This window comes from Triturus cristatus, chromosome 4_2 (assembly GCF_964204655.1).
Source record: "Triturus cristatus chromosome 4_2, aTriCri1.1, whole genome shotgun sequence".
Classification (NCBI taxonomy): Eukaryota; Metazoa; Chordata; class Amphibia; order Caudata; family Salamandridae; genus Triturus; species Triturus cristatus.
This window is the reverse complement of record NC_140586.1, coordinates 243,778,944-243,803,546: the sequence shown is the minus strand read 5'-3', so window position 1 is coordinate 243,803,546 and position 24,603 is coordinate 243,778,944. Positions and strand designations below refer to the sequence as shown.

General features: G+C 49.6%; 1 protein-coding gene across 2 annotated transcripts in view; it reads right to left on the bottom strand.

Annotated features, from left to right (window-relative positions):
- Positions 1-24,603, bottom strand: part of MICALL1 (MICAL like 1) — a 330,253-nt gene that overhangs the window by 125,439 nt on the left and 180,211 nt on the right. For both annotated transcript variants that reach the window (XM_085601407.1, XM_085601409.1), the window contains exon 14: positions 6,523-6,596. In XM_085601407.1, the coding sequence (XP_085457533.1) occupies positions 6,523-6,596 (74 nt within the window). The remainder of the gene's footprint in view (positions 1-6,522; positions 6,597-24,603) is intronic.

The window sequence follows — 24,603 nt, the reverse complement described above, 5'->3', positions numbered from 1 at the left end:
TGGCCCTATTGATTTAGCCACTACAGTATCCTTTTTCATCTTTTCTAGTGTTTCAACCACTTGTGGTCTGAAAAGATGTGCTTTATCAAAAGGAGCTTTTAAAATTGTTTGTTGGACATCTGGTTTAAAATCGGAGATATGCAGCCATGTGTATCTTCTGAGGAGAATACTGGTGTTGACTCCTTTAGCTTCAGTGTCAGCAGCACCTAGTGCTCACCTGATAGAGGAGTTGGAGATTAATTTTCCCTCCTGCACTAATTCTTGTCCCTTTTTCTTGTGTTCGTCTGGGAGATATTGGATTAATTCTTCCATTTCATCCCAGTGGGCTCTATCATACCTTGCAAGAAAACCCTGTGTGTTAGCTATACGCTAGTGATTGACTGATTGCGCAGCCACTTTTTTCCCCCTGAGGCATCTATCAATTTCGATTCTTTTTCTAGAGGTAGTGCATCAGCTGATGTTTGTAAATTTTCTCATTTACGAGTATTAGACACTATTAAAGAATCTGGTGTAAGCTGACCTCTAATAACAAGCATTTGCAATGCAATAGGTCTCGCATTTACGCAAGTTTGAGCTATTGGCACTGTAAATGGCAACGCCTTTTATTTATGTTTTGGTTTTCAAAACATAAATAAAAGGCATTGTCATTTACAATGTCAGTAGCTTAAACTTCGTAAATGCGAGACCTATTGCATTGCAAATGCTTATTAATGTATGTTGTACTTTTTTGGTGCCTTTGAATGACAGACTAAAGATTTTATGAGGACTGTAAATTTTGCCAAAACATGGGCTGGTAAGACCTCTCCTGCTGTGTGCTACAGCACGGCGTGGTACAGTGCGTTCTCTGATGTTTGGTAAACAGATAATTCTATGTACAGAGGCCTCGGTTTCTTCTAACCTCCCACTCTGTAAACAACAAACAGCAAGTACAGGTAGTATCCGATTCCTCCTGGTAAGTGTATGGCCAGTGCATGCCCATGCTTTCATACTCTGAGAGAAACTGCAAGGCTCAGTGTCTTTTGCGATCAGTTAAAGTTTTTGTGAAGCTAATATGTCCCACAGGATGCTACTGGGATATGGCACATAGATGGGTCAGTCACTGTGCACAGCCATTAGCTTGGGTTCTATACTGGCAGGGAAGGAGTAGAACGTATTCAATTTGTAAGCTAAGCCAATGAGCAATGTGCTGTAGAGCCAAAAGGGATCAAACTCAGATAGTGATAGATCAGTCAGACCTCCAAACCTTACCAACTAGAGGTACTGATAAAGAAATCTGAGACAGGAAACTGGAAACAGTGTGCCAGCTGGGCTTGTAACTTCATATCATCAATCTAGAAACAGCCTATCTATTTAACAGGAAATAGAAGTGTCAAGTAAATTACTGGATTATTAGCTGGATTTATTTGCATGCAGCAGACAAGAAGTCAGCACCGAACACCACAGTAAACAAGCTTTTCAAATTTCCGATCATCAGTAATTTGTACTATTATGCAAATATAGGATTCTGGCGACGTGAAGCACGGGTCAGAAAAACTTTACAAACTGAACAGAGCTCCATACATTCAACAGAGACAAAAATGTTTGTCATTGAGCAATGTGTTTTTAAATACCTCTGTGGTGCAGGGTAGCAAACATTCCCATTCGTAATTTATTTTAAATACAATTTTCTAGTGTCCATTGCTCGTGTGTTTACGAGGTATGGGGTCATTCCCTCGTGTATTTCCATATGTGAATCAGAACTCATCCTTGTAGTCACCGAGACAGGACCCAAGCAAACAAACAACAAAATAATGCAGCAAATGCTTTTTGAAAGGTAAGACGTAGAATGTTAGAAAAGAGGAACAGAGTGGGTGTATCGAATCTGCTCGAGACCATCAAGTGACCGAATTATGTAAGAGAGTCTTCCATTCTCATAACCATCTTTCACTTTCAAAAAACCCTTTCCCAGGCAGATTGGGGTGCCGCTATAAATGCAGAGCCCCAGCATACAAGATGAAGCTCCTGTGCATTCGTTCACTGGATACAGCTGGCAGCAAACGAGTCAATGAAGGGTGAGAGGACAATTCACCAGTCTTCCCCTCAGTCCGATCTATAACCGGGCACACCTGACCTCTCCGTAACTAAACTAACTGTATCGAGCACCTATGTGTGCCTTCATTGTAGGATGAACAGAATACCTCCCAACACAAAAAAAAAACAAAAAATGTTTTTTTAAAGTCTTCATCATCACTAAGCCCCAGCTGGATGCCTTCCTTTGACGCTGATTCCCCGACCCAGCCTCCTCCTGGGGGTTACCCAGATATTAGTTTTAACTCCTTCAATCCCCGCTCCTTTAGACAACCGCTTTGTATTTTTCAGTAGTCGTCTGAGCTGCCAAAGTGCATGGTTTCTGCCTTGAAAGTATTGACAGTGCCAAAATTAACCTCTCAAGAGTTAGGGCAGATTCGAATTGAGGTATTTAACTGAGATACGAGGCCATTCGCGACCATTAGGAGTTGACTCTCAATTGTAAATAAGCCCCCAGAGACAATAATGTGCAAACTCGCCGGTTGAAGTTTGACAGATCCTGTAACAAAGTTGAGTTGCTAAATGTAAAACGCGTTATTTGCAACAGCCATGCCATATTTTGGGGAGTCTGGCAGTCAGGATGCATGGAATAAGACAAAGATCAAGAAGAACCCGCATCCTGAAAACGTGAGTTATTTGAAAATTCACTGCAAGCCACTGACACCATGCGCGCAGCTGTGATAAAAAGCATGCAGCGGTTACCTAAGCATACTGGAGAAAGTGGGAACACTGTGCGCTTTGCGCCACAGACACTCACCCACTTCTCAGACAAGGAGGGGAAAAAACGAACTTGATGGACCTTAAACATTTTACGTAAACCCTATTTACCCCACGAGCAGAGCTCCAAAATATTACATTTAAAAATACGGCGGGCCCCTTCGCCTGTGGGCACGGCACATGGGTGACTGCCCTGTGAAAAAGTCCGGGGATGGGGCACGGTCAGACGCGTGGCTGAGACACCCGATTCTACCCCAGTTCTCCCCTCCTTCTCACAGCCAAACGCCTCTCCGGCTATCTCTCCTAGTTCCCATCCACGCCAGGCCAGCTTCCCGCTGGCGATCTGCACATATACCTGGCTGAGTGGCAGGCAGCCGTACAGTGCTAGATTTTTTCGGAATAGCATTTAAAACGGCGTCCATACAGCGCTACACACAACACATAATTGCGCGAATCCCATTGACATCTGCTTCATTACAGTTCGGCTCAGCAGCTTATTTGTATTAACAAACACCACAAGACGCGCGTTGCACTGCCACCCTCGGACGCGGAGAGATCACCTGTTGCACGGGTCCTGTCGCTGGCGCGAGCTTGGCCGGAGCCTGCAAAAAAGCACTTCCTATCCTTCCCTTTAACTTTCGCCCTTGCGTGCGTAAACAGATAAAACGTGGCAGTCGCCGGGGCCTCTTCACTGCCAAAAAAAACAATCAAACAGAAAGCAGCTCCGGGCTGGGGAGGAGACCTGGGAGGCGAGGGCTGCCCGCGCATGCGCAGTACCTGTTACTTTCGCGTGCAGCCGGTGTGGGAGCTGAAGTCCCGGGTCCCAGGAGGGGGCCCGGGTGAAGAGCGGCAGATAGCAGTGCGGGGCTCCCATGCAAAAGGAGAGAGCCCCGCGTCGTGCTGGCAGTAGTGGAGCTGGAGTGCTCCGGAAGCCGCCGTTCAGAAGGATTCCCCCCGCAGACCGGGTGAGTGGGATTCTCCATATGTAGAAAGTGAAACTAAATGCTGGCTTGCGAGGGAAGAGGGACAGGAGATGTGCACGCCGCCGCGTGGCTGTAGGCGCGTACACCAACTCAAATCCGCCAAAAGCCTGCGCGTGCACATCTCCTGTCCCCCTTCCGAGGCAAGTCAGCAACAATAGATCTCGCCGAAAGCAGCGCTCCGCGCTGCGTTCGCAGGCGAGACCTAAAAATTGGGTCAGATAGTGTGTGTGTGGGGGGGGGGGGGGGGTGTATTTTTGTCAACCCTAGGCGTTAATGCTTGCTCGACAAGGGTCCTTAAAAATATCCTCTGCATGACGCATCATGCCTTTTAACATTGGGAGAGACTGTGATACTAATGTTTCAAACAGAAAGTCTTTTTCTAAGGCTGCTTTATGTAATGTGACCCCATGCTATGTAGCTGCTCTGGCTATAAACTCATGATATGAGGTGTTGTCATCAGGAGGTGAAGGTTTTGCAGGATAGAGATCAGGATCTGTATCTCCTGGAGGGTCTGCTTAGTAGTCATGCCATGGGTCTGGTGATGATTCACAGGTGTCAAACCCCCCAGCCCACCCCATCTGCATCAGGGTCTGTGTGAGGAGAACTTTGAGGTGTAATGTTTAAAGGATTTCCTGGTGAATAAGGTATTAATGGTACAGGTGAAGATGGTAGTGTTTGAGAATGAGGAATAGGGTGGAAGGGACTGGTAGCAATGTCCTTTTTCTTTTTTAAAGGAATTTTATTTCCAGTGTCCTTTAGGAAAGGAATTTTCCTTTTGGAGGGTGGTGGTAGCACAGGTTTTGTTATGATTCGCCCAGTCTCTGGATGAATATAATGTTTTTCTGTTTAGGATCCAGTCTCCCCTGCATTGTTTCCAGAGTTGGTTCTGGAAGCGCTGGATGAGCAGGTTTGCCATTTGGTGAAAACAATTTTGAAGCCAAACCAACCTTCTCTTTTTTGTCCTGCGGAAGGAATATGCTACTTACCAGTATGCATCTGTTCTTGGCATGTAGAGCTGCAGAACCACACACTTAGGATAGTAGATCGCCATCTGGTGTTGGGCTCGGATGCTTGCAGGTTGTTGTTGTCTTCGGAAGAAGTCTTTGGTCACGAGATAGGTGACTCCTCCCTTGGACTACAGTGCGCATGGGCATCAACTCCATCCTTAGATTGTTTTTCGCCATGATGGGAAATGATGGAGTTTGTAGAAAAGAGAGAGATGTTCATGTGTGATGTCTAAATAAGACAATGCTGGAACAGATACAGGTCCCGAGGAGGTGGGTGGGCGTATGTGGCTCTGCAGCACTACATGCCAAGAACAGATGCATACTGGTAAGTAGCATATTCCGTTCAAGGCATATGAGCTGCAGATCAGCTGTTGACGCTTCTACATCCATCTTCCTGTTCGGTATCTTATTCTCCGAAGATATCAGGAGTGTTTCAATGCTCTGCATCTCTTTTCGTAGAGCCAGACGGTCCGCAAGATATTCTTGGAACGAAACGACCGACAAGCGTCACAATCTTATTTCTTCTCTGTGCTCCAGGGAGAGGCACAGATTACAGACTTTGTGAAGGTCAGTGCAATGGTACTTCGAGAGCCACCGAGGGCAGAATTGAAATGTAGTCTGTTCCATCAGCTGATTTTCTCATCGAGTGGAAGATACGTTGAACAGGCTAGGCCTAAAGGCTGCAGTTGGAGTATTCCCACCCGACTAGGGAAAGTTTTCAGATTCTCGACAAGCGAGGGATGGTGAAACGCATTTGAAACAATACCGACGAGTGAATTGCGCACCAAAGGGATCCTGAAAAACAGTCTCAGAGCGCCGCAATACAAGTCCGAACCCGATGGCGGAAATAAAACAATCTAACAATGGAGTTGATGCCCATGCTCCGTATCAACGATAGGAGGAGTCACGTAACTTTGTGACAAGAAAAGACTTCTTTGAAGAAAAACAACGTGCAAACATCCGGATCCAACACTAGATGGTAGGAGTATTCAAAGCATGTGCATCTACAGCACACATGCCTCAAACATAATAATTTAACTTATTTGCTCCCCATCAGTGTTTGAGCAGCTTCATTTCCATATCTACCATACTAGACTCAACTTAGAGGTTTATGCTATACACCTTTGTTATTCAACCAATAGCATACATCCCTTCAGTACTATAGTAAATTGCCCTAAAGGGGCAAAGGTGACAGCAAAAGGGAAAAACCCCAACACTTTATTTATTTAAATAAAAGTTTTAAGTGAATTCGCTTGCCCAAGTTTCATCTTCGCAGTGAATGCCCTGTTGACCTATTTTTTCTTCTCCATTTTTTCATGCCGCAGAATTCCAACACACCCCTAGTTGTTAGTTGTAAGGCACATCCAATATTTTTTTTAAAGCTGCACACCTATGTTTTTTCATATGTTTTTTCTTATGCCTCAACTTTTCTGTTACTCCAGATTCCCACTGTGGGTCACAATTAACCTCAGCGTAGGCCTTTCTGACTCTGCACTGTCCGGTCAATCCCTGGCTTCTCTCACTTTGCAAGGTTGTGGTAAATACTGGCTTCTCCACTGTACCCTGTCAGAGGCAAACGTGTGACTGCAAAGCCCTCCAGGAAAGGTAATCACCCATGTACAGTGTGCTGAAGTGCATTCAGCATATAACAGAGCTCACCTCTTTCCCCTAAGAACACCTCACACACCCACTTCTACTTCTCCACAGAGAGCACCTCCACAGAGTACAACACTGACAGATTTACTCACCAGGTTTGTTGAGGAGGCATCTGAGCTCGTATTCCACATCCGCCTGACGCTGTTCCAAGTTTTGCTGCTTAATGCTGATGGGATAAAATTTAGACCATGAGAAAAACCCTTTCTTTACCCCTTCCCAAACCCATGGCTCATCTCTTGCATTTTTGACATCTCACACCCCTCACATAGTTCACCATTGTTTTTTCCCTTACATTTTATAGCACAAGGTAAGTTTGCAGTGTCCACTTATACAGCACACTAAATCAACAAACTCTTTCAATCTTCAGATAAAATCAACTGTTGGAGCTTACGTAATAGGTGTCACTAGCCAATTCAATGGCCCGTGCTTTGTTATTTTATGTTATACATATTTATATGCCACACATTTTGTCACTGTTACGGCCTTAGAGTATTAATCACAAACTGTGGCTATAAAACTGAGCACTTTGCATACTATCTAATATCAGTGTTCTATCTTATTAGCCCGGTCTTCTTTAGGAGTGGTCCATGCCCCCCTGCCTACTCCCCTTAGAAAAATCCCTTGTCTCAGCATAAACCTGGGACCAATCCCATATACAGATGTTTGACGGGTTAAAATCTGTGGTTTAGTTTCTTGCAAAGACATTACAAATGATTTATTCCCACATTGCACTGGTGTTGAGTCTTCCTGAAGTGGAAATGACAGTCACCTCAACCCGCTTCCATTGGACCTCTGGGCATACCCGTTGCCCTTGACCACCACTAATTACTGTAGGTGAGTCTTCCTAAGCGGGCTGAGTTCAATGTGCATAAGGACTTGGGTTCAATGGATTCTGAATGTTTCTCTTCATCACCCTGATGATAGCTGTTGAGTCACCCTCAACCATGGCCCCTTGGTTAGCCAAAAGATTCCTGCAATGCGCCCCTGTATCACTGATTTTACACTATTGGCCAGGGTCGGTGCTACATTAAGGCATTTGTGTAGTATGCAGAAGTGGGTTCAGGGATAGTCCCAAGGTGGGTTCAAGTCCTCTACCACTTCTTCAGGAAGCAGACAATGAGTTCTATTATATTGCATAGCCAAAGGGTTGAAACATCTAATAGTTATGGATGTTTACTTTAGGGATTCTCTCGAATCTTAACATATTTGATCAAGTTAAAAATGACTACTGAAAACTGAATGTATTCATCAAAAGAATAGGGCGACTTTGGGGAATATGGTGGCTAAACGCGACATCGCACAGTTATGGGGTTCTCAGAGGTCGCCCACGATCTCGGTATGGAAGGAGAATATGGACTGGTGCATGTTTAGAGAAAAGACGGTGTATGTGGCGAGAGGCAAGCCCAGGAAATGGTCTAAGGTGTGGGGTCCGTGGAATTCTTATCGCGGAGACATCTGCGCTCCTCCTCTGGCGATAGTATTGGATGTTCCTTTGTCCCCCTAGCTAAACATTCCTAATTAGCTCTGTCATGAGTATGTTACAGTTTGACTTTATCTCCACTCCCGGGCCCCCCCCCCCCTCCTCTGTCGCAGACCATTCATGATTGCTATGTGGAGGGGACTTTCCTACCCCGGGGAACACGTACTGATATTTATAATTTTTATTGCCTTGTTCGTGTGAAATGTTTGTAAGTTTTAAATTAAAAGCTGAAACTGTCTTTATACTGGTATTCGGATACAACTGCTGCCTTCACTCAGGGTGCGAACGGACTAACGGGATCTTTTGATGGACATGTCTGTATAACGATGAACTAACTCTTCTCGTACTACTTAGCGGCCGGCCCAAGTGGTTGTAGGCCCATGTCTGTAACTCTTTGAAGTCAAATAAAGGTTTCTTTAAAAAAAAAAAAAAAAAAAAAAGAATAAATTACTAGGGCTCTTCTCTACAACATGTTCATTCATTTATTTGATGAAAGGAGGAACTGACATCCACTTATCAGCTAGAAGGGTACAGTTAGCCCACACTACTGGGGTACTATTTCATTTTGAGAGGAGTTAAGGCGGAAATATATTGAAGCAAGGCTCAGAGTTTACAAAGCTAAGGGCATCCCAAAAATGGGGTATGTGAACTCCACAACTTTACAGATGAAAGAAGGAAAATGTTACTGACCCTGTAAACATCTGTTTGTGGCATTAAGTGCTGTAGATTGACCTGCTGTGCATACTCCTGCCATCAAGTGTTGGGCCCAGATGTGTGCAAGTTGCTTTTGTTTAAAAACTTTTGAGTCACGAGGTAGGGCAACTCCTCCTCTTGCTGGTAATGTGCATGGTCATAGGCTCTATTGTTAGATTGTTTTCCCGCACGGCGGGTGTGGATGGAATGTGAAGTGAAGCGATGTATAGAGAGATGCCCATGCAAAAAGAGGGATGAAAGATAGTAAGAGACACTGAAACAGCCATAGGCGTCCAGGGAGGAGGGTGGGTGCATGTGAATCTAAAGCACTGCATGCCACGAACAGATGCTTACAGGGTAAGTAACATTTTCTGTTTGAGGCATGTGTGGCTGTAGATACACATGCTGTACATAGACTCTAAAGCAGTCCTCTCGGAAAGTGGTGGCTAGCTTGTGGGTGTTGCATCAGATTGGAAGAGTGTACAGAGCACTACCTGACTCACCTGTCACCTCTAATAATCAGTGCGATAAATTGGCCGGATATTTTGTACATAAGGTGGATAAATTTTATAAAAGCTTTCCGCTGGTCACTACTAATATCGACCAGAGGGAAGGGTACAAGGATAGGGGACCCACTACGGACAAAACATTGTGTTCCTTTCCCCAATTATCCCTTATTGAGACTGAGTCTCTCTGCTTGAAAATTAAATCAGGCTCTCCAGCTGATTCCTTGAGACCAGCTCAATTATGCCAAATTTCACAACCCCATTTTACCAGTGGCCAGGGAATTGATTAAGCTATCTCTGACCTCAGCGTGTATACCCTCAGCTTGGAAGCACGCTAAAGTGACACCTCTTTTGAAGAAAGCATCGATAGACCCATCTGAACCGGGTAATTATCACCCCATTTCTCAGCTCCCTTTTTTAGCCAAGGCTACTGAATCCCATCTCAATACTATTCTGACAAAGTTTATAGAGGAAAATGCCATCCTGGACTCCTCGCAAAATGGCTTCAGAGCTCGTCACAGTACTGAGTCGGCTCTGTTGGCCGTGACGGAGGAAATTCGTAGTAGCTTAGATGACAGCCTTAATTCTTTTGGATTTAAGTGCCGCTTTTCACACTGTCTCGCATGAAATATTACCGTGCAGGTTACAGGAGATAGGGTTTGGGGGTTTGGCCTTGCCCTGGTTTCGCTCCTTATTAGAGGGCAGAACTTTCCAGGTCACAGTGCCACCCTACCACTCCCAGGAGTTGGCGATCAGACATGGGGTTCCACAAGGATCGATACTGAGCCCCGTGCTCTTTAACATCTATGTACAAGCCTTGGCAGTGGTGGCAAAAAGCAGAGGGCTGTCATTGGTCTACTATGCCGACGACACCCAATTAGTCATCGCTTTTTCTAAGAAATGTAAAAATAATCTCATCAAATTTAAGGAGGATATGCTGGTGATCGCTAATTGGTTGACAACAAACTGCTTGCAGTTAAATGCCAGTAAGTCGTAAATTCTGCTGTTCTGAAGAGACAGCAATGAGACAGCGATATGTGGTCAGAACAATGTTGACCAGACCAACTAAAACCTGCACCCCTGCCGAAGGAGGCGGTCAAGAACCTGGGCTTTTGGATTGATAGAGGTCTCTCTTTTGACGCTCAATCCAAAGTAGTTGCAAGGACCTGCTTCGGGCTCCTGAGAGGGTTAAAACCTCTACTTGGCTTTTTCGAGCTCAAAGTCCGGCAGACTATTTTACAGGCTACAATCTTATCTAGACTGGATTATGGCAATTCCCTATATTTAGGTGCCAACAAATCCTGTATTCAGCGCCTTCAGATAATACAAAACGCAGCAGCACGTACTCTACTGGCGCTTCCGAAACTTTGTTCAGTGTCTAGGTTTCTACCTAACCTACACTGGCTACCGGTTGAGAAAAGAATCCAGTTCAAGACACTATGCTATGCTCACAAAATCTTGATTCAACAAGCTCCCCTGGTCCTAGCAGACTTGCTAACACCATATGTCCCGAGCCGTCTCCTGTGGTCAGCTAACCAAGGGTTGGCATGCACCACCAGAGTTTTAAGAGCCAGAGCTGGTGGTCGTTCTTTTAAAGTCCTGGCGGCCAAACTCTGGAACTCCCTTCGGACTGCTATGAGAGGGCTCCAAGATCACCTAGCTTTTCGGAAAGTCATAAAGACCTGGCTTTTCCCGGTGTAACTTTCTCTCCTCCTCCCAGGCTGTCACTACTTACGGGTATTTTTGGGTAGCACTGGGACGCCCCGTTGCTGGGGCAGCGACGCGCTGTACAAATCTGTTAATAATAATAACATTAGCTTGTCGGCGTGCTAGCACATCCACACAGTAATGCTTTGGGAAGGTTTGTGATGTTGACCAAGTGTAGGAAAGTGGGTTTCTGTTGCAGTAACCCCCCCACTTTCTGCCAGACTACTGATGCACTTTTTATTGGTGTGCCCTGGGTCCCTGCCAATCAGGTTCCCAGGGCCTGTGTGCTTTCCCCAAAACTAACCCAATTGGCATCTCTGGCCACATATCAGCCCCTGGTAAATGGTATCACAGGTACCCAGGGCACTGTGACCAGAGAAGGCCTCTAAAGGCTGCAGCACTTATTGTGCCACCCTTAGAGGTACTGTACCCTGACATTCACACAATGCCTTTGCAGGCTGCATGTCTTGGTGCAGAACAAAGTGAAGAGTCGACATGGCATACATCCCTGTGTGCCATGCCCACAAAACCACTGCCCTGGCATAGATCAGTCACTTCTCTAGCAGGGTGCATTATGCCAGTGGTGAGGGTACAGGTGCATGAGCCCTGTATCCCTACAGTGCCCAAGTCCATTCTTGGGCATTGTAAGTGCAGTGCTGCCATTAAGAGTATATGGTGCTGGGAGTTTGTCGAAACTCTACAACACCATAATGGCTCTATTGAAAACAGGGAAGTTTGGTATCAAACTTCTCAGCACATTAAACCCACACTGATGCTAGTGTGGGATTTAATGTAAAATGCACAACAGAGGGCATCTTAGAGATGCCCCCTTAAACTCGATCAACTTCTAGTGACTCGACTGAGGGGCTGCTTAGGCTGCCACCAACAGACATGTCTCTGGACCCCTGGGTCGAGAGCCTGCTGCTCTCGGGGGCCTGAAACAATGCACATTCTGGGACAAGGTGCCAAGCCTCCTCCACCAGGATGGGCAGGGTGCACGAAAGGGGAAGCTTCAAAGGCATGCCGCCTTTGTGAGCCTCCCCAGCCCGTTTTCTGCTTTCAGCAACTGGTCCCCAATGTTTCTACCCCCCACTTTGGGCGGGAGAGCCGGCAGGAAAAACAAGTGAGGGAAAGAGGTGAGCCCACCTCTGCCAACTCCACCCCTCAGGTGGGGGAGGCGAGGTGAAGCACAACTCTGAGTCCCCGCCATCTTGAGGATGGGGGGACCCAACCAACCAGGGACAGGCTCGTGCCCCCTCCCACGGGAGGGTGGCACAATAGGGGGTGTACCCACCCCAGGGAAGGGACCCATTGGTCCCTGCCCTTTACCTACCTGTAACGCCCCTAAAAGAAAAGAAGGACTGAACATCTGTGCAGCCAGCTAACAAGAGGAAGACGCCCACTGACTTGGCCCCAGCCCTACCAGCCTGTCTCCCCTCAAACCTGCTCCTGCGAAATCCCGGTGTACCCTGCAGCCAGCAACCTCAAAAACGCCGGAAGACCTGCCTGCCTTCACTTCCAAGACTGCTTCTCCCGTGAACACCGGATTTGTTCAACTGCAACCTCTGGCAGCAGCCGGAGACCGCGAATCGAGCCCACTCTGCATCCGCCAAACCCGGCCCAGCTCAAGTGGAGAAACCCCATGAGGAGGTCACCTCCGCAATCCTGACCTGAGATCCTGCAACCCCTGACCTGCCTTAAGCCTCCAGCCGACGCCTGTAGCCTAAATCCAGAAGGACCCTCTAACCACGACCTGGAGCTGGTAAGAAGATCCGACCCCAAAAGGCACCCCTGCACCCGCCGCCCCACGGCCTTGTGTGCCCAAACCAACGGTGCCTAACCAACCCCTAACTTCCCAACTTACCTCTCAAAGGGGTGGTCGCACCCAGAAGTCCTTCGTCTCCCTGCCTGCAGTGCTTTTGCAAACCGGAGGTTCTCCATTAAAAACAACAGGGCACCCGACCTCGAAACAGCGCCCTGCACCCGGCCGCCCCAGTGCCGCTGAGGGTGCACCTTTTGTGCTACTTTGTTTCCCCATTTGCCCTGTCCTAAACCCTAGGAGCTTTGCTCCCACAACCCGGTGGCCTGCTTGCCAGCAGCCACCAACCGGAGACCCCCTATCAATCAATTAATCAATCCATTTGTAAAGCGCTCTACTCACCCGTGAGGGTCTCAAGGCGCTGGGGGCTGCTACTGCTTGAATAGCCAGGTCTTGAGAAGCCTCCTGAAGGTTAGTAGGTCCTGGGTCTGCCATAGGAGGATGGGGAGGGTGTTCCAGGTCTTGGCGGCGAGATGGGAGAATGATCTGCCGCTGGTGGTCACTCTTCGGATGCGGAGGACGGTGGTGAGGTCGGCGGAGCGGAGCTGTCGGTTCGGGGTGTAGAAGGTGAGTCGTCTGTTGAAGTATGCCGGTCTGGTGTAGCGCCATGTGTGCGTGGGTGAGGAGCTGGAAGGTGATCCTCTTGTTGACGGGAAGCCAGTGCAAGTCTCTCAGGTGTGGTGTGATGTGGCTGTGGCGCGGGATGTCGAGGATCAGGCAAGCTGATGTGTTCTGTATGCGTTGTAGTCATTTCAGGAGTTTGGCCGAGACTCCTGCGTAGAGGGCGTTTCCGTAATCCAGCCTGCTGCTGACGAGGGCCTGGGTGACCGTTCTTCTTGTTTTGGTGGGGATCCACCTATAGATCTTGCGGAGCATGCGGAGGGTGTTGAAGCAGGAGGACGAGACTGCGTTCACTTGCTTGGTCATGGAGAGTGTTGAGTCGAGGATAGACCCCAGGTTGCGTGCGTGATCGGTGGGTGTAGGTGCTGCTCCCAGTGCGGGTGGCCACCAGGAGTCGTCCCAGGCTGAGGGGGTGGAGCCGAGGATGAGGACCTCTGTCTTGTCTGAGTTCAACTTCAGGCGGCTGTTCATCATCTCGGCGATGGCTTTCATTCCTTCCTGGAGGTTGGTTTTGACGGTGAGGGGGCCCTTGGTGAGGGAGAGGATCAGCTGGGTGTCGTCGGCGTAGGAGATGATGTTGAGGTTGTGCAGTCGGGCGACGGGGGCGAGCGGAGCCATGTAGATGTTGAACAGTGTCGGGCTGAGGGATGATTCTTGGGGTACGCCGCAGATGATCTCGGAGGCTTCGGAGCGGAAAGGGGGGAGGCGGACGCTCTGGGTTCTGCCGGAGAGGAAGGAGGTGGTCCATTCCAGGGCCTTGTCTCGGATCCCTGCGTTATGGAGGCGTGTGCATAGGGTGCGGTGGCAGACAGTGTCGAAGGCGGCTGATAGGTCCAGGAGGATGAGGGCCGCGGTTTTGCCGTTGTCCAGCAGGGCCCTGATGTCATCGGTGGCGGCGATGAGGACAGTCTCGGTACTGTGGTTGCTGCGGAACCCGGACTCCGGGAAGGTCGCGGTCTCGAAGGAGATGTTGATGGCCTTGCGGAGGTGGGGTGCGATGGTAGCGCTAGCCTTGTTGGAGATGTGGTGTGGTCATGGGTCTGACGGGGAGCCGGAGTGGATGGTGTTCATCATTTTGATGGTGTCGTCGTTGGTTATGTTGGTCCAAGTGAGCAGGGGATCGATGTGGGTGGTGCCCGCAGGGTCGGAGGTGTCGGTGGTTGTTGGGGCGGTCAGGTTGTTGAAGCTGTCATGGATGTCTGCGATCTTGCGATGGAAAAAGGTGGCCAGGGAGTCGCACAGGTCCTGTGATGGTGGGATGTCGTTGGTGTTGGAGCTGGGGTTGGAGAGTTCCTTCACGATGTTGAAGAGCTCTTTGCTGTTGTGTGCGTTGTTGTCGAGTCGGTCATTGAAGGAGGCCCTTTTGGCGGATCTGATGAGGTGATGGTGCCTGCAGATAGCGTTCTTGTGGGCTGCGTAGCTGTCTGGTGTCTGTTGGCGGTGCTATTTCTTCTCTAGTGTGCGGCAGGTTCGCTTGAAGGCCTGGAGGTCTGCGGTGAGCCAGCTGGCTTTCTTGTTAGCGTATCGGTTGGAGGGTTTCTTGATCAGAGCGAGAGTGTTGGCGCAGTTGTCAATCCAACGTCTGAGGTTGCGGGCAGCGGTGTTGGCGTCGGTGGGTGGACTTCGGGCGAGGGTGGTGTTTAGCTGGTCTTCGGTGATTTTGCTCCAGCTGCGGCGAGGGATCTGTTGAGTGCGGTGGTACGTGGTGGGTTTCCGGAAGGTGAAGTGGATGCAGCGATGGTCGGTCCAGTGGAGTTCAGTGGTGTGGCTGAAGGTGACGTGGGGGCTTGCGGAGAAGATGGGATCAAGCGTGTGGCCAGCGGAGTGGGTGGGCGTTGTGACGAGCTGTTTGAGTCCGAGGTTGGCCAGGTTGTCAATCAGGGTGGTGGAGTTGGTGTCATTGTTGTTCTCAATGTGGAAGTGCAGGTCTGCGATGAGGATGTAGTCCATGGAGGCGAGGGCTTGCGGGCTGACGAAGTCAGTGATGGAGTCGCTGAACTGAGGCCGGGGTCCGGGGGGTCTGTAGATGAGAGTTCCTCTGAGGGTGGTGTTGGAATCGGTGTGGATCTGGAAGTGCAGGTGTTCGGCGGTGCTGTGGGTGTCGTCGGTGCTGGTCGAGACAATGAGGGTGTTCTTGTGGATGATGGCGATCCCACCTCCTACTCCGTTGGGGCGGTCCCTGCGGGTGATCTTGTAGCCGTCCGGGATGTCAATGGCGATGTCGGGAGCCGAGGAGGCGTTCATCCAGGTCTCTGTCAGGAAGGCGACGTCAGGGGAGGATGTGTCAAGCAGGTCCCAGAGTTCAACGGCGTGTTTGTGTGCGGAGCGGGTGTTCAGTAGTATGCATCTGAGGTGGTTGCGTCCTGTCACGGTGGGCGGTTTGGCGGCTCGGAAGCTGGTGAAGCTGCAGCTCCGGCAGGAGAAGGGTCCTTGGGTGCGCTTCGGGGCGGCCAGGAAGCAGGTGTGTGATCGTCCGGTGTTGAGTGCGTGGAGGGTGCTGGCGGTGTAGTGGCGGTTTTCTGTGTGGCGTTCGCGGGGACCAGGGGGTCTGGCGCTGGGCGTGGTCCGGGCGCAGACTGGCTTGCCTTAGGCATGCCAGCGGCCGCCATATAAGGGAAGGTGGGAGGGAGGAGCAGCTGGGAGGCGGGAGCAGAGCAGCGAATGGGCGAGCAGGGGGGCGGGGCCACAAGGTCGCAGCGGGCGAATAACGAGCGGGTGGGGGTACAGAAGGCAAAAAAGGGGGAAACAGTAAAACGGAACGAAATAAGGCAAGAACAAGGCAATTAAGGAAGTAAGACAAAAACAGAATAAGGAAAAACAACTAAACACAATGCAGTGCAGGAGCAGAGACACAATATACAGTAATGGAAACCAGGGACGGCGAACTTACAGCAGCGGGCTGGGAGGCACGGACACACAGGTGGTGCTGTGCGGCGTGGGGAGCGGCCTACCTGAAAACAGGGTCACGGGTCGCTCCCTATCCCCCATTGGATAATATTGGGCCTCAACACTCTGCACCCGGCCACCCTAGTGCAGCTGAGGGTGCAACCAGAGTGCATCACTGACCCTGGGGGACCCCTGAGTCTAACCCCAGAACCTTAACTCCCACAGTCGATAACTTACCTGTGAACTGATAACCTGTTTTTCCTCCATAGGATAACATTGACAATTTTCTTCCAAAAAGTTTCTAAGGCTGGAAATGTCCAAGTGCTGAATCTAGGTATCCAGCACTGAGTTAGAAAAGTAACGTAAAAAGTAACTTACCTGTAATTTACTTAAAAAGCCTATTCATTTCAATGTAGTGTATTTGCCAAGTATTGTAACCTACTGCATCCCCTGTAAATCAAACAAAGTACAAGTTCTATTGCATTTTCAAACAGATCTACATTCAGCAACTTATTGCTGTAAAGTATTTAATGCTTACCAGTGCCAGGCTTGCTTGGTTCTAAAAATAAAACAACAGTATATATTTTTATACAAAAACAATTAGCCTAGAGTTCAGTTCTTGAGTGTGTGAATTCATTTGCTGACTGACTGTGTATATCAAATGCTTAACACTGTCCTCTGATACTGCCTTACTGCTCGACCACTCTACCACAAATAGAGAGTAAGGTTCTATCTAACTTGAAGCTCTGCCTACCTCTGGGGTCACCTGGACTCTATACACACAATGCGTCTTTTTGGTGTAGTATTGAATATGCTACTTACCAGTATGCATCTGTTCTTGGCATGTAGGGCTGCTGACATTCATATCTGTGCATAGATCGCCGCCTAGTGTTGGGTCCGGATGTTTGCACGTTGTTGTCCTGGAAGAGTCTTCGAAGTATCCTTGGATAGGTGACTCCTCCCCTGGACTACAGTGCGCATGGGCATCCTCTCCATCCTCAGATTGTTTTTCACCATTGTGGCAGTGATGGAGTAGATACAGAAAGTGATGACCATGCTATACAGTAATTCTGAGAGCTGCAGCTGCTACAGGCGCCGGGGAGGAGGGAGGGCGATATGAATGTCAGCAGCCCTACATGCCAAGAACAGATGCATACTGGTAAGTAGCATATTCAGTTCGAGGCATGTGGGCTGCTGAATTCATATCTGTGCATAGAATACATAGCAGTGCCCTCTATTAGCGGCGGCTACCCGTGCCAGCTGCAGCGGTCTGAACAAGTGTTTTGAGAACAGCCTGTCCTACAGCTGCCTGCTGTTTTGACTGCACATCTACACAATAGTGTTTTGTAAATGTGTGTGTAGTGGACCATGTGGCTGCTCTGCATATATCATGCAGGGGAATATTTCCTAGAAAAGCCATGGAAGCCCCCAACTTACGTGTTGAGTGGGCTCGTGGTGGAATAGTTAATGTGCGTTTTGCCTTTTGATAACAGATTTGAATACACTTAACTATCCATCTGGCTATCCCTGCCTTGGAGATGGCGTTACCTTTGTGGTGTGGGGCAAAGGCAACAAACAGTTGTTTTGTCTTCCTGAAGGGTTTAGTCCTGTCGATGTAGTACATGAGGGCCCTCCGTACATCTAGTGTATGTAGTGCCCTTTCTGCAACAGTTTGTGGGTTTTGGAAGAAAACGGGCAGTTCAATAGTCTGATTCATGTGGAACTGCGATATTACTTTGGGCATGAATTTGGGGTTGGTACGTAGTACGACCCTGTTGGCGTGAACCTGTATAAATGGCTCCTGAACGGTTAGTGCCTGGAGTTCACTAACTCTTCTTAAGGAAGTAATCGCTACCAGGAAGGCTACTTTCCAGGTAAGGAATTGAATCTCGCATGAGTGTAGAGGTTCGAAGGGTGGACCCATCAGGCGTGTGAGGACCAAGTTGAGGTTCCACATTGGAGCCGGTGGGTGGCTTGGTGGAATGACTCGTTTGAGTCCCTCCAAGAATGCTTTGATGGCAGGCACTCTGAATAGAGAGAGGTGCTGCCTGGTTTGCAGATAGGCTGATATTGCGGTCAAATGGACACGTATAGAGGTGTACGCCAAATTGCATCGGTATAGGTGTAAGAGGTAACAGATGATGTTTTGGATGGATGCGTCCAGCGGGTTAATGTCATTATTACCGCAATAAATGACGAACCTTTTCCATTTGGCTGCATAGCAAGCTCTTGTAGTGGGTCTCCTGGCCTCCTTGATGATGTCCATACAGTCAGGTGGCAGGTTGAGATAGCCAAACTCTAGGACTTCAGGAGCCAGATCGCCAGGTTCAGCTGTTGCGGATCTGGGTGCTGAATCTCTCCATGGTTCTGCGTCAAATGCGCGGGTTTGATCCGCAGCCTTTGATGCGGCACCACGGAAAGTTCGAGGAAGGTGGTGTACCACGGCTGGCGTTCCCACGTGGGAGCAACTAGGACGAGTGTCAGGGAGTGTTGTCTGAGTTTGCGAGCCACCAGCGGTATCAACGGCGCTGGGGGAAAAGCGTACGCAAATCTGCCGGACCAGTTCATCCATATCGCATTGCCCTGCGGATGTGGGAACCTGGCGGCGAAGCTTTGGCATTTTGCGTTTTCGCTTGTCGCGAATAGGTCTATCTCTGGATGACCCCACTGCTGGAAGTACGGTTGGAGTACTGATGGGTGTAACTCCCACTCGTGCATCTGGTGGCTGTGTCTGCTGAGCAGATCCGCCATCTGGTTGTCCTTGCCAGGGAGGTGTTCCGCCATGAGGAACATGTTCGTCTGAATGGCCCACTTCCACATGCTCTGAGCCAGATGAGACAACTGTGGAGAGTGTGTTCCTCCCTGCTTCTGTATGTAGTACATTGCGGTCATGTTGTCCGTTCGGATCAACACGACCTTGTTGCATAGATGTACTTTGAATGCCTTCATGGCCAGGAAGATTGCCATCAGTTCCAGAAGGTTGATGTGCATCTTCTTTTGTTGTGTTGTCCATAGTCCCTGCACTGTGTAGTGGAGTACATGAGCTCCCCATCCCTGGAGAGACGCATCCGCTGTCAGTACTATCTGTGGGACAGGCTCTTGGAATGGTCGGCCCTTGCAAAGGTTTTGTGGATTCCACCAATGCAGAGAGTTGTATGCCCGACCGCTCACCAACACTAGGTCTTTCAACTGTCCTTGAGCCTGATTCCACTGACGTGCTAGGCACTCCTGAAGCGGGCGCATATGTAATCTCGCGTGCGGGACTATGAAGATGCAGGAGGCCATCATGCCTATCAACTGCATAAACACTCGCGCTGGAAGTGAGTGATTGGGTTTGAACTTGGAGATCAGCAGTTGTATGCTGTTGATCCTCACTAAATTTGGCTGAGCTGTGGCCGCCAGAGTGTCTATAGTCGCCCCCAGGTACTGTTGTACGTGTGCGGGCTGGAGATGGGACTTTGGGTAATTTAGTGAGAATCCCAGACTGTGAAGAAGGTGAATGGTGCGGGACATGTGGCTGGCACATTGTTGGGCTGACTTCGCTTGAACGAGCCAGTCGTCTAGGTAGGGGTAGACGTGTATATGCTGCCTCCGTAAATGTGCTGCCACCGTAGCTAGGCACTTCGTGAAAACCCTGGGCGCTGTTGTCACGCCGAAGGGAAGGACTTTGAATTGATAGTGCTGCCCCTGAACAGTGAACCTGAGGTATTTTTTGTGTGAGGGGTGGATGGGTATGTGGAAATACGCATCCTTGAGGTCCAGTGTGGCTAGGAAGTCTCCCTGTTTGAGAAGCGGAAGGACTTGCTGTAGAGTGAGCATGTGAAAGTGCTCCGAAATAATGTACTGGTTCAGGGGTCTCAGGTCTAATATAGGTCTGAGTGACCCGTCCTTTTTTGGAATTAAGAAGTAGAGGGAGTACACCCCTGTACCCTGCTCGTGGATGGGTACGACCTCTATAGCGCCTTTTAGAAGCATACTTTGCACCTCTTGCTGTAAAAGCGTTAAGTGCTCTGAGGACATAGGACGGTTTCTTGGTGGTATTGTGGGTGGAGTGGAGGTTAACTCCAGACAGTAACCGTATTTTATAATATCTTTGACCCACCTGTCCGTGGTGATGGAGTTCCACGTGGACAGGAACCTTTGTAGCCTTCCCCCGACAGGTGTTATGTGGTCGGGAGGAAGGGAGAGGGCGTCACTGCTTGTTCTTGGGGGAGGACCTGGTGTTGCCGTAGCCGCGTCCTCTGCCCTTTGTACTGGAGCCACGATATCCACCTCGGGTGTTTTTATCGTAGGTGGTCTGTGTATTGCCTTTGTTATACGTTTGTTGTGACCCCTGTCCTCTACCTGCTCCCTTGTTTCCGGGGCGACGAAAGGAGCCGCTCCGAAAGGACTGAGTTTGGAGAGCGCCCATGGACTTTGCAGTGTCCGTGTCTTTTTTTATCTTCTCAAGGGTGGTGTCAACCTCTGGCCCGAATAAATAGTCGGGGTTGACAGGCTGGTTGAGTATATTGTTTTGTACCTCAGGTTTGAATCCTGAGATTCGTAACCAGGCATGTCGTCGCAGCATGACGCTTGTGTTTATGGCCCTGGCAGCCGTGTCTGCAGCATCTAGTGCACATTTGATGGAAGCATTTGTGAGTAGCTGTCCCTCTCTGATAAGAATTTCTGCACCTTCTTTGTAGGGGTCAGGGAGATGTTGGAGTAGTTGCTCCAGTGTGTCATAGTGCGCTCTATCGTAGCGAGCGAGGAGCGCTTGAGTGTTGGCTATGCGCCATATGTTGGCAGCTTGGGCGGCAACTCGCTTGCCAGAGGTCTCTAGCACCTTGGACTCTTTGTCTGGGGGAGGAGCGTCACCTGTTGTTTGCGAGTGTGCCCTTTTGCGAGCATTCGCTACGACAATGGAGTCTAGTGGTAATTGGCCTCTGATGTAAGTAGGATCCCCAGGTGCTGATCTGTACTTCTTATCAATCCTGGGGTTTATCACTCGTGCCCTGGTGGGTTCCTTGAAAATGTCCTTGGCTGGTTTGAGGACTCCCTTCAACATTGGCAGAGTCTTTACATGCCTTTCTGAGGATGCAAAAGTGTCCATTAGAAAGTCATCTTCGATGGTATCAGAGTGAAGCTGTACCCCATGGTTATTTGCAGCACGTTCAATAAGAGCGTTGAACGCCGCAGTATCTTCCGTGGGAGATGTTTTTGCCCCATAGAGTTGTGGGTCCTGTGCATCGAGAGGTGCACCTGGGTCCACAGGGTCGCCCCAAGTGTGATCAGGGTCCTGCTGGTCATCAGGGTCTGTGTCTCCATGGTAGGGGACTTGGTCATCCATGTAGTCCTCCAACGCATCCGTGTCGGAGCGTGTGGGGGAGAATAGTTGTGGATCCTGGTAGGATGAGTGGAAAGGTTCATAAAGGAGAGGTTCTGATTCCACAGGGAGCTTCCTTTTTAGTGGGATCCTGAAAGGGTCCAACGGTGGTTCCGAAGTTATCCTTCGCTCGTGGAGAACCATCCTGCCAGTGTTGGCGTCGATGACACGTGACGGAGACGTCTCAGCAGGTGTAATCGTAGTCTGGGTGACCCGTGTCCTGAGTTGGAACATTTTCGGGATTGTTGACGGAGGCAAGCCGAAGGTAATGTTGGCTGGCACCGAAGAGGCTGCTGGAGCTTCGATCGGACCGGAACCCGACGGGTCCTGGAGGGCAGCCTTGGTTTTGCTGCTTTGTGTCGCACCAGGTCGTACTTGGAGCGCCTTTGAGGCTTTGGCACCGACCAGGTTCGTAGAGGCGGCCGTGGACTTTTTCGGCGCCGGTGGTTCATCGAGTCGAGGTGCGGAAATGACCGTCGACGTCTTCGATGCGTGAGGCTTTGGTGTCGTCGAGGGAGCGATGCGAGACGCAGCAGGCGGTGCGGCCCTCGGTGTCAGTGGCGTCGGTGCCGGGAGCCGAGCAGGTTTGTCGGCGCCGATGGCCTTCTTCCGTTTGTCGACTCCGACGTCGCCCGCTTCAAGTTCGGCACCGAAGTCTTTCTTGGTGCGGTCGGGGCCGACGCGTTGCGCTGGCGTCGAAGGCGTGGAAGGCCTCGATCCGACCATCGCCACTTTCGGTTTCGTTGGAACCGGAGCAGCTTTCGGTTTCGGTTTTATGGAAGGGAAACCAGCTGGTTTAAGCAGTAATGGCTGCCGCTGAACGTCCGAGGCCGGGCCCGAGGGCGGGGCCGAAGAACTGCGGGATGGGTCTCGGGTAAGGCCCGAAGGCGATCCCTCGACCGGAGCCATAGGCTGTGGCACTGGGCTTTCTTCGGTTTGAACAGGTAGGCCTTGTTCATCATTGGAGCTACTCTCTTCGGCCCCTAAGGCCTCCTCGTCGTCTCCTACCTCGGTGTCGTCTTCACCTCTGTGGAAGAGTGATTCGTCGACTTCGTCCGATCCGGAATCGTGTTCGGAAACGGGACTGGAGGGTAAGACTTCCAAGTCTTCGGCCTCGTTGAAGATGTCCGCTGGGGCCGGTGCCGCGTGCTGCGCCTCGAGTCTCGCCGCTCGTCGATTCCGTAGAGTCTTCTTGGAACGGAACCGGGCACAGGCCATGCATGTCGATTCGTCGTGGTCCGGCGAAAGGCATTTGTTGCACACCGGATGGACATCGATGTGTGGGTACTTCGCATTGCATACCGGACACCTTTTGAATGGCGTCCTCGATTCCATCGTCGAAGTAGTCGATGGACAGGTAAATGCGAAAAAAGTCGGTGCTGAAAGTTAGTAAACTAACAAGGTTGTATCGAAACCCGATCGATAAACAGTACCAACGCGAACTAAAGGCCTTTTGGCCTCGACAAAATATTTTCCTAACTTGAGCTAAGATAGAACATCCGAACCCAATGGCGGAAAAAAACAATCTGAGGATGGAGAGGATGCCCATGCGCACTGTAGTCCAGGGGAGGAGTCACCTATCCAAGGATACTTCGAAGACTCTTCCAGGACAACAACGTGCAAACATCCGGACCCAACACTAGGCGGCGATCTATGCACAGATATGAATTCAGCAGCCCACATGCCTCGAACATATAGAGCCAGTTTCCTACACCAAGTAGCTGCTTTGCACATCTCAGCTACTGGGATGTTTCCCAGTAAAGTCATAGAGGCTCCTTTTTTCAAAGTGGAGTGGGCTCTAGGAGGAGTGGGTAGAGACCTTTTAGCTTTAGCATAGCATGTCTGAATGCATCTAGCGTAACATCTGGCAATGCCTGACTTGGACAGAGCCTTCCCTTTATGGGGTTTGGAGAAAGCAACAAAACGTAGTTGTCTCTTCTTAAGTGGTTTAGTTCTGTCAACTTAGTACATGAGGGCTCGTTTTACATCCTAAGTATGGAAAGTCCGTTCAGCAACTGAATCAGGTTGTGGAAAAAAGACAGGAAGTTCAATGGACTAGTTATGGCGGAAGAGAGAAACCACCTTAGAGAGGAATTTGGGGTTGTTGCGCAGGACAGCCCTATCCCTATCCAGGATTAATGCCTGAATCTAACTGACATGCTTGTGTGAAGTGATAGCAACCAGAAATGCCACCTTTCCAGAGTTGAACTGAAGGGGGCAGGAATGGAAGGGCTCAATCGGAGGGCCCATGAGTCTTGTGAATACAATGTTGAGATTCCATACCGAGGTTGGTGAGACCCTGGGAGGAATGACCCTCCATGAAAGCTTTAATTGGTGGAATACTGAAGAGAAAAATGTAGCCGTATGGATGTAAGGGCTAGACCAGAAACCTGCAAGTGGAGTAGCAGCAGACCATGTTCTGCTCTGTGACTTTAAAAGGATCAGTATCTTTTAGTGACAGCATACACAGATCTCTTCCACTTGGCATCATAGCATGCCTGTTTGGTATGTCTGTGTGCTTCTTTGAGAATGCTCATGCAATCAGGTGGAAAGATTAAAGTACTCAAATTGTTTAACCGCAGGCGCCAGATCGCAAGATTGAGAGACCTAGGTCTGTGTGCCTGATTTCTCCATGGTTCAGCATGAGAAGATCCAGCCTGTTGGGGAGCCTCTTGTGCAGAACCAGTGAGACAGCTACTTAGCTAAAGAGCTTGTGTTGATGCACCTTCGCCCAGTGAGTGGTACATAGAACTGACTTTGGGCAGCTTTTTCAGCACCCCCAAAATGACTTGTTGCTCTCCAATGATGAAGGAATGAATCCAGAAACACTTGTCTAGTAAGTGTTATAATGCACTACATTTACCATGATGCACTGTGGCAAATTAAGTGCCCGAATGTAAGGCAGTGTGCTCCCACCCTCCTTTTGTTTGAAAAGGGTCCTGTGGCGTAGCATGCCCTTAAGAAGAGTGGAGCGGAGAGTGAATGACAGGGTTTTAAAAAGGAAGTCCACCTCTAGGGGCTCTGTATGAATATCCACCTTATAAAATAAGGTGGAAAGGGACGGGCAAGGTACAGGTCAGGGTCTGTGTCCCCCAGTGG